General features: G+C 46.5%; 2 protein-coding genes across 8 annotated transcripts in view; both read left to right on the top strand.

Annotated features, from left to right (window-relative positions):
* Positions 1–18,494, top strand: part of CEMIP (cell migration inducing hyaluronidase 1) — a 112,203-nt gene that overhangs the window by 580 nt on the left and 93,129 nt on the right. For 2 of the 4 annotated variants that reach the window (XM_035335581.1, XM_035335577.1), the window contains exon 1: positions 251–3,327. The exons of 1 other annotated variant lie outside the window; for it this stretch is intronic. The gene's annotated coding sequence lies outside the window, so the exon portion shown is untranslated. Of the gene's footprint in view, positions 1–250; positions 3,328–18,494 lie in introns of those variants that run through there. One more of the 4 variants, XM_035335578.1, reaches the window with a different exon arrangement.
* LOC118171988 (cell surface hyaluronidase-like) overlaps positions 1–18,494 on the top strand; it is a 52,936-nt gene that overhangs the window by 3,493 nt on the left and 30,949 nt on the right. For all 4 annotated transcript variants that reach the window (XR_004753505.1, XM_035335574.1, XM_035335575.1 and 1 more), the window contains 14 exons: positions 3,855–3,995; positions 4,108–4,669; positions 4,928–5,097; positions 5,391–5,579; positions 5,928–6,097; positions 6,987–7,196; positions 10,964–11,169; positions 12,790–12,859; positions 13,491–13,619; positions 14,611–14,696; positions 15,077–15,208; positions 15,328–15,363; positions 16,022–16,174; positions 17,558–17,735. Coding sequence is in view for 3 of the 4 variants with exons in the window: in XM_035335574.1 (XP_035191465.1) it covers positions 3,855–3,995; positions 4,108–4,669; positions 4,928–5,097; positions 5,391–5,579; positions 5,928–6,097; positions 6,987–7,196; positions 10,964–11,169; positions 12,790–12,859; positions 13,491–13,619; positions 14,611–14,696; positions 15,077–15,208; positions 15,328–15,363; positions 16,022–16,174; positions 17,558–17,735 (2,432 nt within the window). In the remaining variant the exon portion in view is untranslated. The remainder of the gene's footprint in view (positions 1–3,854; positions 3,996–4,107; positions 4,670–4,927; positions 5,098–5,390; positions 5,580–5,927; positions 6,098–6,986; positions 7,197–10,963; positions 11,170–12,789; positions 12,860–13,490; positions 13,620–14,610; positions 14,697–15,076; positions 15,209–15,327; positions 15,364–16,021; positions 16,175–17,557; positions 17,736–18,494) is intronic.

The following is an 18,494-nucleotide window of genomic DNA, read 5'->3' as shown; positions in this document are numbered from 1 at the left end:
GGAGCTGTGCTGCATGGAAAAACATAAAATTTATGAAGAAATTTTTAAAAAAATAAAGGTGGAGGATGGCAGGATCTGCAGGTAGGAAGAGGAGCAGGAAGACCCAATTGATAAAGTTTGTTTAATTAAGGGTAATGGAGGAGGTGACGCCCTGCGTCCTTTAGGCACTGGGTGCTCAGAAGGACGGGACAGGGACTGAGGACTGGGGGTCGTCGAGGCCTGAGGGGACAGGGGCTTGGGGGGGGCATTGAGGTCTGAGTGGCCTGGGGCCTGAGGGGAGCGGGGCCTGGGAGGACCGGGGCCGGGTCCGAGGCTGGGCGGCCAGGGCTGTGCAAGGGCGACGCCGCCCGGCAGGCCGCGGTGCAGCCCCGCTCAGGATCCGTCCCCTGCAGGAGCTCCCCTGGCAGTCGGTGCATGCCCAGCCGGCTGGCGTGGGAGCAGCTTTTCTGTTCCGCACCGCCTGAAAGCGAGGCCTCGGTAGTCCCCGGGGTTTGTTAGGGAAGGCTCCGGCTGTGTTTACCTTCGGAGCAAGCCGAGACGGGAGATGGCAGAGATCTCCTCGTACCAGGTAGCCCATTAAAGAAGAGGAAGACGACCGACTTTGTTTGCTAGAAAGATAAACTTCAGTTTATAACCCAAAGTAACAACACTCTGAGGAGGGCTCAGGATTTTATTTTTTTTCAAGGCAGATCCGTAACAACACTCAGAGGAAGGCTCAGGATTTTTATTTTATTTTTTTTCAAGGAAGATCTACCCCAGCAGTGTGCTCGAGGCAGTGAGGATTAGTCATGATTTCCCACTTGCAGGTGTGAGGATGTTTGGGAATGTGCTCGCGCTGAGGATGTGCCCTGTAACTGAGCACTCTTGTGTAAGCTTCAGCCTGGCGCTGCTGCAAAACAAAAATCATCCACAAAAAGGAAATTTGGGAAAGAGTGAAAGGAAAAGATTTTAGTTCACGAGCACCAAAATACAGATAACAACAAGCTTTTCTGTGCTTTCCTGAAAATGAGACGGGACTCTTCAGAAAAACAAGATGATACATCCAGTCTCATTTGCTTTGTAATTTTCCTCCTCAGTCAGAGAAAACAATGCAGGAGAAAATGATACAACAGAGCAGTGCAGCTAGTGGATTTTGAGGCTACAGGGTGGAAATGGCTTTGAAGGATTTAAACAGTGCTCACACCATACAGATTTTGGGTTCTTGTTCAAAAAAAGGCCCATGTGCACCAGAGTCACTTTTGGCTTTGTTAATAGTTTCGCAAGGCCTGCATGAAATTTAGCACTACCCAAAGCCTGTATTACACTTATTTCCACTCTTACTAGGTTAGGTTAACCATTCTTATCTTTTATTTACATTGCAAGTAAGTCTATGAAATCTTTTGCAGAGTAAATGTTTTGTATAAATATATATGAGGTTTCTAGGGGACTGACAGGCATAAAATAAAGGTCCAAGTTCTCTTCCACCTCCAATTCTACACTTCTAGAACCTCAGAATTCAGAGAGAATAGTCTGTTTTAAGACAAAGCACTCCTATTTGTCTTGTCCTGCCTGCGGCTCCCACCAGTAGATAAATCTTTCTCCCAAAAATGAGCACAGCCTACCATACCTCTGATAACTGCTCTGCTTTCACATGACCCATATTCATACATGTCATGTTCAGATAAGAAGGAGGCACAGTACTGACTAATGCTGCTTTTTGGAAGGAAAACGCCAAAAGCTATTTGAGACAGGAATAGAAGTGCCAGCAATATGTGATAGATGAACAGCCGGTAGCAAAGGTGGCAGCTCTAGCATTTCCCTGTATTATGGAGTGTTGTTATGAGGGAGTATCGGCTGGATGCTTATCTTGATTCAGCACCGCCCTGAGTCCCAGAGCAGGGTGTAGGAGAACAAATGCATTTCCTTCAGCACAAGTGAGTGCTGCTCCTGCTCCAGAGCTGTCAGCGGGAGCGTGGGTGCGGCCGTGCCCCTCGTCCACCCCCCTGCTCCCAGTCTGTTCTCATATTTTGTCTGACAGCACTCGCTCCTTATTAACATAACTATAGCCTCTTTGTGCCCTCCGACAGAAGAAATCCTGCACCAGAATAAATTTCAGGGGTGACAGATTGGAACGGTTTGACCAGATGATGGCACACAAATGTCGCTGAGATCAGCAGCACCTGTGGCTTCGCACCTCTTTGGCTTTGGCACTGGATGGGAGCAGTGGCTGACGCTGCTGCTTGCCTGCTTCTGGCTTGTCCTCGCCGCTGGATGCTGGGCAGTGGAGCAGAGATGAGGGATTAAACTCTGGGAAGGAGGTGGCAGTGGCTGCAATAAGCAGTTGCCTGTCTTTATGTGTTCCCTGGAAGCTCAGTTATGCTAGAGCCTAGAAAAAATGTGGTATTCTAGTTCATGGAAAGCAGAAGCGTGTGTGGTGGTCCTGCTGCAGGCAGTGCTGTGTGTGCGGAGACCGGAGACCAGCCTGGAGCCCGTAAAGGGCAAGGAACAGTCCCAGGCCATGGGGATAAATGCACACGGATTTCTTTGAAGCTGCATCCTGCCAGAGCACCTTCTAGAGGGAAGGCTTTTGCTGCGGGCTATGACTACAGCTTGGTCGGGTGAGGTGAAGCGGGGTGATGTGGCAGATACCTCTCTGCTCCACCACTGTCTGGGGGGACAATTGCAGCTGCTGGGTTTGTGTGCTCTTCGTAGAGCTGCCTGCTGCAGGATGGCCTGGGGCAGGACACCCCTGTGGGAAGGTGCCCATGGCAGGGGCTTGGACCTAGATGACCTCCAGGGTCCCTTCCAATCCTAGCCATTCCGTAATTCATTCTGAGGTGCCAGAGGGCTGCAGGGAGACCTGGGGGGTGGCATGCCTCAACCCCCCCCCCCAGGGCAGGCTCCAAGCCCTTGAACCCCACACTTCACACTTTTGAGCCCAGCTGGGTGCTCTGTGGGCTTGTAAGGAGCCCTCAGAGCCCACCCCGGGCCGAGACCCGCTGTGACCCCCGCGAGCCAGGGGACCCCCGCAGCAGCCCGGGGCCGGGGCCGACCTCTGCGGGCGGGCAGCGGGGCTCTCCCCGGCCCCGAGCATCTGGGCGCCGGCCGCAGATATACCTCCGGGCTGGAGGGCTCGTCCCCGGCTGGGAGGAGCCAGAAGCGGAGCTGCTGTAAACAGTGCGGGCACCGCCGGCGGCTGGAAGATGGATATAAATAGGGAGGCGGAGGGGAGGCAGCCGGAGCGGAGGAGCGGGAGCTGCCTGCGCCTGCCTCTGCCCAGCAGCCCGGGTCGGGAGCTCCCGGGAGGCGGCGTACAAAGTTTGCGGCTCGGCGCTGCCGGGGCTCTAGGTAAGAGGTCTTTTCGCCAGCCGGAGTTCTCCGGTGCTTCTCGTCCGTCTGCCGCTGGGGTTTTCTCCTCGCCGGCTCCCCGCTCGTCCCGCTGTCGGGGTTGTCACACGCTGCGTGCGGAGCGGGGGAAGGAGGTTGCTTCTGGTTTCACTCTTGCTAGGTTATGTGGAGGAAAAAAAAAAAAAAAAAAAAGAAAAAAGGAGGAAAAAAAAAAAAAACCCACCGCAAAGTGAGTTTTGGCGTGGCGCCAGCTCCGTGCAAAGCCGCGGAGAAGGAGCCGGCGCCGTGCACGTGTTCGGGCGGCGGCTGAGGGCTGCAGGTAGCGGCCGGGGGGAGCCTGGGGGTGCTGCGGCTCCCCCTGCCCTTCGAGCCGGACCCGGAGCCGGTCCCGGTCCTGGTCCCGGCAGCGCCGCGGGACGCCCGGCGGAGCAGCGAGCGGCAGCGCAGCAGGTCGGTACCGCGCCCCTCCGCCCCCGCCGCGCCCTGCCGCGCATCGCCGCCGCTGCCGCTGCCCCCGTCTGTTGCAGGGCCGTGCCCGGGGGCCGCCCCGCACCTCTCCCCGTGGCACCCCGGCTCCGACAGCCGCCGAGCCGCCGTCGTGGGCCGGGGGGCGGCTCTGCGCCTGGAGAGCTCTGCTACCTTCCACTCCCTCGTCATCCGCGACGGAGGTAAGCGATGGAGGGGACACGCAGACGGGTGGGGGGACACCTCCAGGTCCCCTCTTTCCCGTCCCCGCCGGTGGGAGCCCCCTGACCCCGCTGCTCTCCCCACGCCCTCCAGGGAAGCTGGTGTTCGCCGACCGCCCCCGCGGGCCGCCCATCACCCTGCGGGCCCGCTACATCCTCATCCAGGACGGCGGGGAGCTGCACGTCGGCTCGGAGCGCTGCCCCTACGGCTCGCGGGCCACCATCTCGCTGTACGGGCGAGCCGCCGACGGGGCGGCCGTGGCCGGCTTCGGGCAGAAATTCCTGGGAGTGGGTGGCGGCGGCGTCCTGGAGCTGCACGGCCGGCGGCCTCGCTCCTGGAGCCTTCTGGACAAAACCCTGCACCCCGGAGGGCTCCGCCACGGCCGCTACACCTCGGAGAAGCGCTGGGGCAGCCGCGGGCTCAACCTCCGCATCCTCGACGCCGGCACGGGGCGGGTGCTGGCGGCGGGGCGCTTCGACACCCACCTGCGAGCCGGCGAGTGCCGCCGGCTGCTCGCCTTCCTGGCCCTCCAGCCCCCCGGCAGGGTGGTGGCGGCCGCCGTGGGGGACTCGGCGGCCCGCAGCCTCACGCTGGAAACGCGGCTGCTCCTGCGGGACCGCCTGCGGAGCGAGCACATCGCCCGCTTGGGCTACAGGTGAGCGAGCGGCGGGCGCGGGACTCGAACTCGCGGCTCCCGGGGCTTCGGCGGGGCGGGCCCGCGGCGCCACCATGGACAGCTCCGCGCCCGGCGCCGCGCGGCTGCGGGACAGCGCGGGGAGAGCCCGATGGGGGGCGCGGGTCGGGGCTCGGAGCTAGAGGGAGGGGGATTCCGGAGCCCCGCGGAGCCCTCCGAAGGCCGGGGGGATGTGTGTGCGGGCTGCCTGCCCGACCGCTCTCTACCGGTGTCCTTCAGGCAGCCCTGGGCGCTGGTGGGGATCCTCGGAGGGGATGCGCTTTCCACGGCTGAAGATAAGAGGGAGTATCACGGGAACGGGACCACGGGGTTCGCCGTAGCCCAGAGGGAGTTCCTGACCTACGATGGCACCCGCTTCACTGTTACTGCTTTCAGTGGATGGATTAAAGGTTTAGTGGCTCCTCATCTTTGTTTGCCTTCTGCTGCTTTGCTCGGTCCTCTCTGCCAGCTAGAAATCTGACCTGTGCCATGATAGTAATAGTTGTGCCCTTGTGCATGGTGACCACACTAACAGCAGTACTCCTGTGATGTAACATTTAACTGCCTACAAAGAGCTGACACCGACATATTTAATGACCAGAGCGCTTCTATTACACACAAAATTAAATTGGCAAGCACTTGGACTAATTGTAGGACTCCGTCGTGTGCAACTGTACAAATAATTGATTGCTTCATTTTTCAGGGGTGCCTCATAATGGATTTAGGGTGGAAGTGTCTAAAGGAATAATTCTGCATTTAGTGGATGATGTTAGAAGTTGGTTACCTGGTGACAGGATTGTCATTGCCAGCACAGATTATTCTATGCATCAGGCTGAAGAGTTTAATCTCCTTCCCTGCCCTGAATGTAAAAATAATCAAGTGAAAATTGATGGTATGATTTATTTATTTTTTTAAGCTACTATTTTTTGCAAATGTTTATACTGTTGTGTCTTTTATGCTCTACATTTACAGTTACTTATCTCTTTCTCTAATTTTTGTCCCATGTGGACACTTGCCGTAGGAGAGCTGAAAGGCCCTGATATTGTAGTGGGACTTAAAATTTGGCCTGAGGCATCAGTCCCCTGTAGAAGTCAGGGGAAGGGCTGATCTCCTGTGGGTCAGATACTGACAACAGGGCATGTCCCTAACTTGGTGATTGCTTAAATGAAAGGTGTGCACTTGCCTAGAACAACACGATAACAAGGACACTGCACCTCTCCTGAATTTCTGATTTTTACAGGCAGCCCACTTTATCTTCATATCGGAGAAGTCATAGATGGCATCGATATGAGGGCAGAGGTTGGTCTTCTGACTAGAAATATACTTATTCAAGGAGAAATGGAAGACTCCTGCTATGGACAAAATCAATGTCAGTTTTTCTCCTTTGACACATTTGGAGGACATATTAAAGTGAGTGATTCTTAATGCATGTGCCTGTAGGTTTTTTCAGGTAGTTCCTGCCCTGGTTTGTAAATGAGCAGTATGCTGCTTGAAAATACCATTGTGTCTGGGGAAAAAAATAAATAAATAAATAAATAAAAATAAAAATGCTTGTCTATGAAGGTGGGCAAAGTTTGTTGGCCTATTTTGCAAAACTAGACTTACAATGAGGCTGTGCCATTTGGTTCTCTGCATATCCAAAAGCATACCCTTCTCCAGACTAGCGGGGTTCTTTAGCTCCGTCGCTGTTGGTAGGGTCCGTGTGAAGTTACACAGGTCGCAAAGTGCTGCTGAAGTAGTTGTGCTTCCTTCAGAGCAAACCTGCTCCACTCATGGCTCAGATAAGTGCTGGGTCTTGCCAGTTGTGCTTAGCCCTCTCTGGGTTGTCCCAGGTGTTCCTGGTGGACATGCAAAGTTTTGCTGTTCCAGGGGCTTTGTGTAAGATAAATGCCTTCCCAATTAGTGGAAAGCAGAGATCTGGGCAGGTCTGACCTAAAATCACTTGACAGAGATGAAGTTTTCAGGAAATAGAACCTGTTGGTAAGTGCTGTCCCTTTCTGTAGCTGGCAGGAGTATTTTGTCCACAGCTGTGTCACGCATTTATGTGCTGCTGTTGCTGAATGCTGTACATGCTGTTTGGCAGCTATTCCTTGGCACCCCCACACCTGTAGGTGTGCAGCCACCAGCACGCTTCTCCGCAGGTGCTGCTGTGAGTCAGAGCAGGGAGCTGGCACCTCCTTCTGGGATCAGGCCCTGTTTTGTACTGCTAACATATTGCCTAATGGGGAAAAAGGTGTTTTTCTTTTAGCATGTTATTTATATTGCAATGCCTTACTTGGACCTACACTTCTTTCAACAGATCCTAAGGAATTTTAGTTCTGTTCACATGTCAGGAGTGGAATTAAAAAACATGGGGCAGCAAATCCTGGGCAGTTACCCTGTGCATTTTCACATGGCTGAGGATGTGGATGAGAGAGGAGGATATGAACGCCCAACGTACCTCGATAACCTGGCTATCCACCACTGCTTCTCTAGGTGTGTTGCCATACATGGAACTCATGGCCTGCTGGTAGGAAACACATTTTATTAGTACCGAGTTAATTTCTTTGCTTAGGCACTGCTAAACAGTAAGAGCCATTTGTGATGCAAAGAGAAATCAGAATATTGAAATAAGATCTTCCCCCAGAGATGTCTTGACTTGTCAAGCTCATTTGACAGGTTACGACTGCTGTTCTGGTGGTGCAGCTCTTTGAATTGAATTTCAGGTTCTTCGTATTCTCTTGGTAATTAATACTATTAATGGTGTGATCAGATATAGTGAAATCTCTGTCATGGTTACTGTGGACAGTTTGTGATCATACAAAGTTTAATTTAAAATGAAAGTAATGGGCTTTTAATGGACGTGACTGAGGCAATAGATGTTATTGGCAATGGAGATAAAAAAGACAAGGGTTGTTCAAGTCAGGGCAACGTGAAACAAATCCAAAAAATTTGCACATGACAAAGGGAATGCAATATGAGATGTACAGACCCAAATGGCCACTTCAGTGCCAGAAAAGCCCTCAGGAACTTGGCTTTGACCTAGATCTTCACAAGGGCATTGTGGAGATGAACTTAAGGAACTTTTTAAAAATTATTATTATTATTTTATTATTTATTTAAAAAAAAAAAAAAAAGCCACACGTGCCTCAGCTGGAGAAGACAGGATCCTGCTCTAGTCCTGACACGTCCAATTGCTGTGTACTCTGTAGGGTCTGGAGTGGTATTTTCATGTTCATGGACATTTCCTCATTCACCTGATGTGTGCTTAGGCAGAGACACTCCCAGAACTATTTGTGACCTCCCAGGTTTTTCCTGGCAACATTTTCACAGCTCTGGACATAAAGCTCTGTAAGAAATGACATAGATATGCTCTGGTGGGATCCTTGTCTAAAAGGGTCCACCTATAAGCAGGTATTAGTAAAACTCCGATACTGGACCTGTACAACTGAGAGCACTTTTCATGTGTCTTGAACAGTATTTCTATTGTCCAGAACACTCAAAATTATTAATTGCCTTCTCATATACATGATTCTCTCTGGCTATAGCACCTGCTTTTGTTGACAGAGCCCTTAGGTGGCAGGAGACTTGCACGGTATGTGTAGATACACTTCAACTCCCTTTCTCTTCCCATCAGTATGACACCCTTTGAATAAGAGGAGCCTGCCAGGAATGAAAAGTTAAGCCTTACATTAATATTGTTCCTGAGAAGAATGATGGTCTTTCCCTAGGTCTTTGTCAAAAGGGAGGTTGTCAAAGGTTTAGCTGGGTATGTGGGATTCAGTAGGTGTGCAATCAGGAATCCAAGAGTGAGATCCAGGCCACCAGCGACCAGACCGGGGTGGCTCTGAGTCCAAGAATTAATCAACAGATTTCATAGCAAAGGTGAAATAAGTGATTCTGTGGAAGAATCATGTGGTTTCAATGCATTCATTAAGAGTAATTACAGTGTATTAAAAAGCCCTGCTTTAAAATAAATTAAAATAATTTGCAGTTCCAGAGAACTGCATGTGTGTCGGATAATGGCAGTTAATTGGACAATGGCAGTAGGAGGGTATCAATTTTTGCACCAGGATATGTAACTTCAGCCTTGGAGAATAGACCAGACAGGTTTCTTTTCCCCCTTCCTTTTCAGAAGAAGTAACTTTAGAAGTTACAGGAGTGCTGTGCTTTGTGCTGTGCTGTGCACAGGTCAGGCAGCGTTGTGTGCGAGGCCCTTCTCCCATCTGCTTCTCTTGCGTGCCAGCCTTGTGCCACTTTGCAAGCCCACGGCAGCAGCACAGGCAGCTTGGGTTACTCACTGTGGTTAGAAAGCGGGCTGTGACATGCTGCTCGCTTCCCTGGCACACATCACACTTACTGCAGAATACTGTAGTCTTACATGTATAAAGTTGCAGTGCCTAAAGGTCACTTATATTGTGTTGCTGATCTATATATAATTCAGTGTTTAGAGGCATCTTAAACATCTGGTGTTGGACACGCCAACAGGTCTGTAGCTTGTGTTGGGGACAATGTTGCATGCTGACATATACAGTAATATGCTACTGTTAATGTCACAGTGCTGCTGGCAGGCTTTCCTTTCCAAGCCTCTAGTTTCTTTCTGTGATATGCTGGGAGCATTCAGTTGTTGCTGTTTTGATCTAACAGCATGGATCCTTCTCATTAAGTGCAAATGTAAATGGTCTTTAAAATGTTATAGAAAAGTGATCAATATAATTTCCCATGTGTAGGTTTTCAGAGTCACCATGTGTTTCTGAAACTGCCACAAATTGTATTAATTAAAGCTAAAATCTGTACTTGGGTACAAGGCTGTTTTTCAATGCACTTCTCTGAAGCACAGATTAATTGAACCTGAACTAAATTTATAGGAAATAACTCTACAATTGAAATGCTTTTTCCTTTATGGCAGCAGGTATTTTGCCATTACCAATTCTCTCCAAAAAATAGTCTTTGATGCAGCTCCTGCCCATCATTTGGAAGGATATAAGTAGCCAGGCTTACTGTTCTTAGCAGGTTGGCAAAGGCACGTGCATTTTGATCTAAATCCATTTCCTACCTGCATTCCTGAGATTAAACTGATGGAGACGCTTTCTCTCAGTGTTGCTGTCTGTAGGCTCTTGGTTATCTTCCTTGTAGCTCACCCTAAACTAGTGCACCTGCATGCAGAACCTCAGTGATTTCCAAAAATGTATCTTTTAGAGCTGGGTACCTTGTTGTATGCTGCCTTTTTTTAACCTGACCACCTCACTGAGGCCAAAACAAGAGGAGCAGATGACATGTTTGAGGGATTACTGCCAGGAAATCAAGAAATCCAGTAGAAATACACTTACAGAAACTACAGAGTTTGTGACTCCAGCTGTTACGTACAGTCGTAGGCCATTAAGGGCTAATCACAGGATATGAATCTGAAATGAATTTGTTTCAAGTACCCCTCTGTATACAGAAATAACCAAATGGGTTAATATTAGTTAATCTTGAGTTTTACAAGGACATAACTCTAACTGACGTCAACAGGAATTTGGTATGCTTGAAGAGTGAATAAATATGCTGATGGGGATCACGTGAAGTACAAAGTTCGGTTTAAGTGAGCTTTAGTGACAAATAGTTGGTACTTTAACTAACCTGATTTAGTATTCACATTTAAAGGATTTCTAAATTTGTCTTCATAAAGCTGTACATCAAAGGAAGCTTGCGCTAAATCCTCTTGGTCAAAGTATGATTTAATGCATGTCAGTTAATCTTAAATAGGCTGAAGCAGTGAGAGACCATCTCTGCCCAAGCAGATCATTAAAGGAATGAAGTGGACTTGAATATTCTAAGAGTGGAGCAGAAAGAACAGAAATCTTCATCAAATAAATTACTTCATATAGTTCAATTTAAAGATTTTTTATTATTTTATTTGGGAAGTATTGCAGTCATGACAATTTCTGGATTAACCGGCCTAACTTTCTGGTTCATCATGCAAGACACATACATATTTACTTCATGACACTAAAACATATATTTTCTCCTAGAGCTGAGAGTGATTTTAAATCCAGTAGTTTATGATTTTCCCTTAATTAATGCATATGATCTCCCTCAGTGTAATTTTAATAGCAGTTACGCTGTATAGAAGGATCAGTCACTCTTATGCAAGCTGCATGTGGCTTGAGTCAGCTCCTGGACTGATGCACATTAAGACACTGCACTGTAGCAAAACCAACCCATGGGAGTTTCTGAGTTCACTGATAAAGCACATCACTCGTCATTCCTACTGCTCTTAGCATTGCAATCTGTGGCCTGTACGCTTTCTTCCAGGTAAAAGACACCATTGGCTATGACACTCTGGGGCACTGCTTCTTCCTTGAAGATGGGACAGAGCAACGCAATACGTTTTATCACAACTTGGGCCTCCTCACCAGGTCAGGAACGATCTTGCCCTCAGATCGCAATGAAGCTATGTGCCTTGCCATCCGGAGCCACGTCTATGGGAATTACGTTCCTGTGCCAAGCACTGACTGCATGTAAGTGCTCCAGGAGATGTAGTTAGTTTTTTGCACTGATGTTGAGGTTTGTAGCTGGGTCCTAAAAATGCTATGTTGAAACAAAACTTTTTGTGATACAGTTTATGCTGTTTGATGAAAAATGTGCAGCTTTTCCTATTATTTCACTTTTAAAAATAATATAGCTCTTTGACCTTGTTTTGCACGTGAAGATATCTGTTAGCATCTGCATGAATCCTAAGCAAGGAATACTTGCTGCTGTTTATTGCTGTTGCTGCTTTGCAAGAATCATAAATGCACAGAGTACTTCACTTGTGTCTGAACAACTTTCAGTCCTTTTGAACCTGACAGTTCCATGAAATCTGTCTGATAAATGCAAGTTGGTACAGCCCTGGTGTAAGCTGGAAAAAATAACACCTAGTCCAAAGGGAATTTTTGCCTCTTTTCATCAGGGCTGAATTTTGCATCTAAAGTCAACAGGTACATAAGTATTTGAGTATCTAGACTATACTAAGAGATTTAATGAGAATGTAGAGATTAGCATACAGTACAGTGAGCCTCATTTAAAATACAGTAAACGATATCCTGCTATAGCTGACCAAAGTCAGCTTCCATTTTGGAGACTGATGTGCTGTAACATGGGCACTCAAGAGATCCAGGAATTGGCCTGGTTACTGTTTGCAAGTGAAAGTATAATTTATCAACAGAAATTTGTATTTTCACATTTTCTGGAAAAGGATCAAGTGCCCAAACCCTACTTATTTTAGTTTACGTAAGTAATCCAATTGAGTTAATTACAGTTACGGTTGTTGAAATGCCACAGTTGATTGTACGGTTAATATAGATTTATTGTGCACTTATTTAGTCATTCTGTTCAAGCAAAGGAGTGGGGATTCTAGATCATGCAGTAGTTAAGGTAGATAAAAATTATTGAGATTTTCTGCTTAGAATGATCAAATTAATTTTTATGGCCATGAGAAATGGTTTACAGTGTTTTTACATGTGGTCTTTATTATTGCAAAAGATGTTATCAAATGAAGTAAGACAACAGATCATAATGTTTTCATAGGTATGTCTGGCTTCTGTTTGTGCCACTACTGATCCTCCCTCTGAGGCAAAAACTTTATTTGAACAAATGTCAAAATAATATCTCCTTAATCTCCCGCTAAAATGAGCCATTTGTGGCTTGCAAGGACATTTGTTTTGTTTTCCAAGTGGAAGCATAGTAAATCCATAGCGAATCCCCTACCTCCTGCCATGGCTCCCAAAGTTCCAAAAAACAAAACAGAAGCTCACTCTTCAGGCTTTTTCCAAAGCTGCTTAACTTCTGGGAAGAAAGGAAAAAAAAAAAAAAAAAAAAAAAAAAAAAAGACATCAGATTTCCTTAAGCTGCATTTAAAAGAGCATGGATTTTGTGTTAATGGTCTCATATAATTTACAATAAGTTCAGCATGTGGCTGCATAAATGAATGTCTGACATCACTAGATGCTTTTCCTTAAAGAGAATCATTAAAGGGTTGTGTGGAGTTTTAATGTCAATAGGAGGGTTGTGGCTGAAGTCCAGCACAGTGCTATGAAAATGTATCCCTTCCTGTTTGGTAACTGCTTAGGATCATTTTGATTTTGATTTTGATTTTTTAGGGCTGTCAGCACTTTCTGGATTGCAAATCCAAACAACAATTTAATAGAGAATGCAGCAGCGGGTGCTCAGGTAAAACCATTTAACTTCAAGAACTATACTTTGCCTCCAGGTCCTGTATATTCTACTCTTATTGATGTCACTAATGTGAGGGCAGTGAATTTTTAGTAAGTCATCATAAAATTTGGATATATATTTCTGCAGCCTTTCTCTCTGTTAAGAACAAGTAGTTGCCTGCAGTTGTGTCACGGTTGTCTCTGAGACTGATTTCTCTCACAACGGTGGCTGGAAATGGTGTGTGGCATCTTTTAACAAATGTTGATTTTTATTAGTAGTTAATAGTTAAATGCCCAATATAATTTTACATTTGCATATATAAATATGTACTCTTTCCGTGTTGTTATCGCTGATGTTTAACCAAATCATGTTTGTGTTTAATGTGGCTGTACAGCACCTGTATTTCACCCTCAACATATGGATTTTTAAAACTCATGTGTGTGTGCCTCAGGGGCCCACTGTGCATGCCAAAAGATAAGAGGGGTGGTGTGAGAGTATGTGCTGCTGTGTGTCCCCTAGGACTTGCACGTGTTTTGCAGGCTCAGCTGGGAAATCTGGCCAGCACAGTGGGAAGCACTAAGTCCCCAGGAAAATCTATATCACTAATTGTAGTGTCTAATTCCTTGGACCTCCTTTTGTTCTTTAGGATGTCGGGATATGGTACATCTTCCACCGGGTTCCAACTGGACAGTCCGAGGGGCGATATCCAGAGGGACAGGCTGAACATACCCCCCTGGGAGTATTTTACAACAACAGAGTCCACTCCAATTTCAAGGCATGTGGATGATTTTTGTATGTTACCACCAATACAACAGTATGGTGTAGGGTTGACAAATATGGTGCTCTGATTTATGGCTGTCTTAAATTTTGATTATGGTATTATAGCACTATATTAAAAGACACTCAGCTTTTGGGGGTGATGCTCTTTCTAGATTAAAAAGGACCTGAGCAGAATGGGGCTCCTGTTCAGGTGCCCGTGTTAGAGGGGATGTGCCCAGGCCAGAGGTGCACCTACTAAGTGAGATTTAAGAAATGACAGGCAGGAGGACACTGAATGCTGCTGTTGGCCACAGTGGTGCAAGAATATAGGGGGATGAGTAAAAATAGCTTGTGCCAGGGCCTGCTTATCACCTTTGAAAAATTAGACCAAAAATTCAAGGGTAATTCCAAGAAAAACACATTTTCCAAATATACTGTTGACATGAAAACTTAACCTGTAAGCTATAAAAAGCATTTTTAACTTACTTCTCAGGATTCTAGATTGAAATCAGTGCTGTTTTCTGGGCCTTGTGTATATTACATCTTGCTCCGTGACAGCTGCTGCTCTATCCCAAAGTCTTTAACTTGGCTACAGCAGCTCATGTTCTCTTTTGACTGTCGGGGGACTCGTCAGTCTTTATTTAAAGCCCTACTTCTTAACAACAATCTTTTTCCAAAAAGTTGTCAAGAGCTTGGCAAAGTCTCTTATTGCTTTCTGCAAGAGAGAGAGTGGGAGTTCAGTGCCTCGCATTGGGTCAGAAGACAGCCCAAGATGTTGATGCGTAACACATGGCAGGGCAGGCTCTGTCCTGACTTCAGTGTGCTACATCCTGTGCTAATGTCATGCTGAGCGGTGCCAAGTGACACCAAAAGGGAAGAGAAAGCCCAGGCTTCAGGCACTCACTCAGCCTGCACACACTGGCTGCCCACGTTCATTGATAAAATCTGTGATCTCTGGTCTCTTGTGTGCAGTCTGTTAAAATAATTGGAGTCATCTGCATTCTCAGGCTGGTTTGTTTATTGGAAAAGGAGTAAAGACAACAAGAGCCAGCGCTGAAGATCCCAGAGAGTATCTCACTGTTGATAATGCCAGGTAAGCACATGCTTTATGGCTAAGTATTTTGGATACTTGTATTGCTTCCTGGCTTCTGCATTGTATTTAGCAGATCATTAATGCCTCATTATGGCTGGAGTTTCTGAAAATACACACAAGCTCTCTCTGAAGTGCAGAGTCAAATATTTCAGAGCTATGCACTAAATTGTTTGTATTATTGCTAATCAAAAATGATACATGTGCACTTAGGGTTATGAAGACTAAGCCGTGAAGCACTTGAAAAGGATTCTAGATCCCATTATTCTGTTACCGTGTTTGTAAACTTCAAAATTTCTTTTTAATTACTAAGAAGAATTTACATCTGAAAAATGGCATAAGAGCTCCTAAGTGTGCTGCATTAACTGAGCTCCTTGCTTCAGGTTTCGCCCACATCAAGAAGCTGATCCTGAAAAGCCGCGAGTTCCTGCCGTAATTGATGGTCTTATTGCTTTTAAAAATAATGACCATGGGGCCTGGGCCAGGGGTGGTGACATTATCTTCCGCAACTCCGGGTAGGTTACCATAATTACACACTGTACCTTCCCCTCACGGCAGACGTGAACAGGCCTGTAGGCCAAATTCACCTCAGACATTCTTTGTAATTTACACCTCTCTGCTTCCCCCATCCTAGGTTTTCAGACAATGGAATTGGACTCACTCTGGCAAGGTAATTTCTTAAAATGTACCTTCTTCCTGTTTTTTCCCCACAACGTATCAGGCCAAAGGATGGAAGCTGAGACACTCCCCCGGTAATTACTGTAAAACATAAGAAAATCTCACGTTTCCCTCACAGACCACATCAAGCCTTCCCAGTGCAGCCGTTAACACAGGGAATAATTTAGCCTTTCGTTCTCTTTGCCTCAGCATGTCTGGGGAATATGTCGTAATTGCCGAATATTTCCTCTTGGCTGGTAGGCCCCGAACCAACAGATTAAGCACCTGGCACTGCTGAGGAGAGGACTTTCCTTTCTCCCTTGCCTGGCGGCGTGGCCCAGCTCAGCCTGCAGCTCGTACACCATGGGCACAGAGGCTGGCCTGGCACTGCCATCATCTGCCTGTTGATGTCTGCCCCACTCCCGCTTCTCTTGTCACATCCTCTCTAGCAAAAATCTTGCAAAAATAAGCCAGATCCAGAGCCTGTTGTAGGCCATGAGAATCGGCGATGGTTGGTTGTTGTGTCAGGGAAGTAGCTAAAAACTTAGGGAGTAGCTTGCTGTAGAGCAGATAGACACATAAGTTGGGTAGAAATACTATGTATTTTGTGTAATTAACAATGCAAATTAATCGGTTGTGTAGTTATTTGGTGTTACTTTGTCTGCTTTTAGTGATGGGACATTCCCTACCGATGACGGCTCCAGCCTGGAAGTGACACACTCCATTTTTGTTGGAGAAAGCAGCAACTTTGGCTCCCAGGGAGGGCAGAACAGCTACTGGGGGAAAGGGGCAAATGGAGAATACAGGACCCTGCCCAGAAACAAGTGAGTTGTTCTGCTCGTTCTTCCTGGCATTCGTGCAAGCTTGAAGAAAAACCTCAGGAATGAATGTGGCTACCAAAAAGTAATTTGTGCTGAGTGTTTAAATTATTGTACAGGCCAGAAATAATAAGCGTTCAAGTAAACTCACTTGTCAGGACAACAGTTTGAGAGCATTCTCAACTGAATATTTGATTTAATTTTCTGCTTGATTTATAAGTCACTGGAGAGTGGGTTAGAGAATCTGAAAGATACCAAATTGCTTTTGTGCAATGCCTCATTAACACAGCATCAACCTGACAGCACAGCTCCCTTATGCCATGCTTCCCTTGTGCCTTCCTGCTGGCATAGGTGAGCGAACAAGACCAATGTGACAATGGAGAAAGGTGTCTTCATTATTGAATCTTACTTCTCTTTCAATGTCTGTAGGTTATTTTCTATTTTGATAGCAGCACAACCTCCTCTAAAGCAACAGCACCCCCTGAGAAAGCTGTGCTTCCTCAAGCCTAAATTCTACCCGAATATATGTTATAGGTGATGCTCAGCAATCATTAAACTCTTTATAATAAATAATATAATCTGGTCCTTAGAGACCGACAGGCTGGAGAGAGCCTGTGTGCCCATTTTCTGTCTGCTGTGTGGCTTTTACGTCTGAAAAAATTGGCAGTCTTTCTGGACATGGTGGGCATTGACCTACCCTCCCATGCTGCTACTGGCCAGCTTTCATTACCATCTTCAAAGCTGAAGCAGGTCACCTTTTAATCAAACACTGCCAGGGCTAAGTAAATTTGACACCTTCTCAAGACAGACCATGGAAAGGGTAAGTTCTCTCCAATGGTGTCTTCTTCAGCCTTGACATGTCCATTGGCTGGTGCTGCAGGAATCAGCTTTCTACATTAAATGCTGTGGACTAGGTCCTGGGGATTTCATGTGAGGTGGCTTGTGGGGAGAGCAGAAACAGTGCTGCACCACTTGGTAACTTCTTCCATGGAGATGCCTAGAGGGAGTCTCACTGATATCATTTTTTCAGTTATGCTGAGGTTTTCTGAAGAAATCTCTCTATCCTGGAACAGGAAACTTCATAGCAATGCTGACACATAGCCCTCTGGGGCTTCCTCATAACAATGAACCCCTGGGTGGCAGGGGGCAAGAGCTTTGAACTGCTTTACACTAGCCTTATGTAAGCTGTGCAGGTCATTGGTTTGTCCTTCAAGGCTTATCCTGTAGAGGATGTTCGGCAGAGATTCATTTTTCATTAACTATATGATAAGCATCCAGATACCAGTTTGAGGAAAGGAAAGATATTTTACCTGCTCATTGATAGGTTTCTCTGCTCAGACTTAGTCCAAACTTTTAGCACAGGATTTTGTTTGTTTTTAAATCTCACAGGACATTCCCTATTCGTGGATTCCAGATTTATGATGGGCCTGTCAGGATGGCAAAATGCACTTTCAAGAAATTCACCCCAACTGTTGACAGATATTCAAGTGCCATTGGGTTCTTCATGAAAAACTCCTGGCAGATAAGCCCCCAGAATAATGTGTCACAAATCCTGATGGAGAAAAGCGTGAGTAAAACAGGAATGCATGCTGTTAGATCTGCAATTTTTCAGAGTTTTTAGAAGTGGTGAGAGATTTATCCTAAGGCAGGAATTTCCAGGCTGTGGTGCATGTTACATTGGTGCATGCCATCACTTCATTTTGCAAGACTTTATTACAATAATTATTATTAATGATGGTTATTTATAAACCAATAAAATTTGGGGACTATCAGTATCAAGGTTTCTTATACCTGGGCAGATATATATAACAGAATCTGCAGCAGTGGAAGGTTTCACCTTGTAATCAGAACAGCCACATCACCACTCTTAGCGTAGCAGCATTGACAGCTAATATATACTGAGAACGTGGTGAAGACTGGGTCTCAGAGTTTGAGAGGGACCCAATGAGATGTCAGGAGACTATAAGCTGCAATAAAATCCTTATAAATGAAAAAGGAAATGCAGTTAGAGTCAAAGCCATGGTCCAGATTCTGGGTTCAGCAGTGAAATTCCTGTTGAGCAAAAACAGGGACTTTCCTTGAGCAGTCACAGCAGAATGTGGCCGTGTCTGTCTTGGCAGGAGCCATAGGTTGCTGAGCAATTCCAGTCTTTGTCTTGGATTCCTGCAGGGATCACGGCCCTGCACACTTAGCTTGGGAAATGATAAATTCCACCTGGCTTGCTCTCAGGGGCCATAACCTCTCTCTCTCTCTCTCTCTCTCTTTTTTTTTTTTTTTTTTTTTTTTTTTTTTTCTTCAAACAAGGTCCATGCTTGTTAGGATGTCC

The sequence above is a fragment of the Oxyura jamaicensis genome, chromosome 10 (genome assembly GCF_011077185.1).
Source record: "Oxyura jamaicensis isolate SHBP4307 breed ruddy duck chromosome 10, BPBGC_Ojam_1.0, whole genome shotgun sequence".
NCBI classification, from domain to species: Eukaryota; Metazoa; Chordata; class Aves; order Anseriformes; family Anatidae; genus Oxyura; species Oxyura jamaicensis.
Note: the sequence above shows the minus strand (reverse complement) of the source record. Positions and strands in the feature narration are given on the sequence as shown.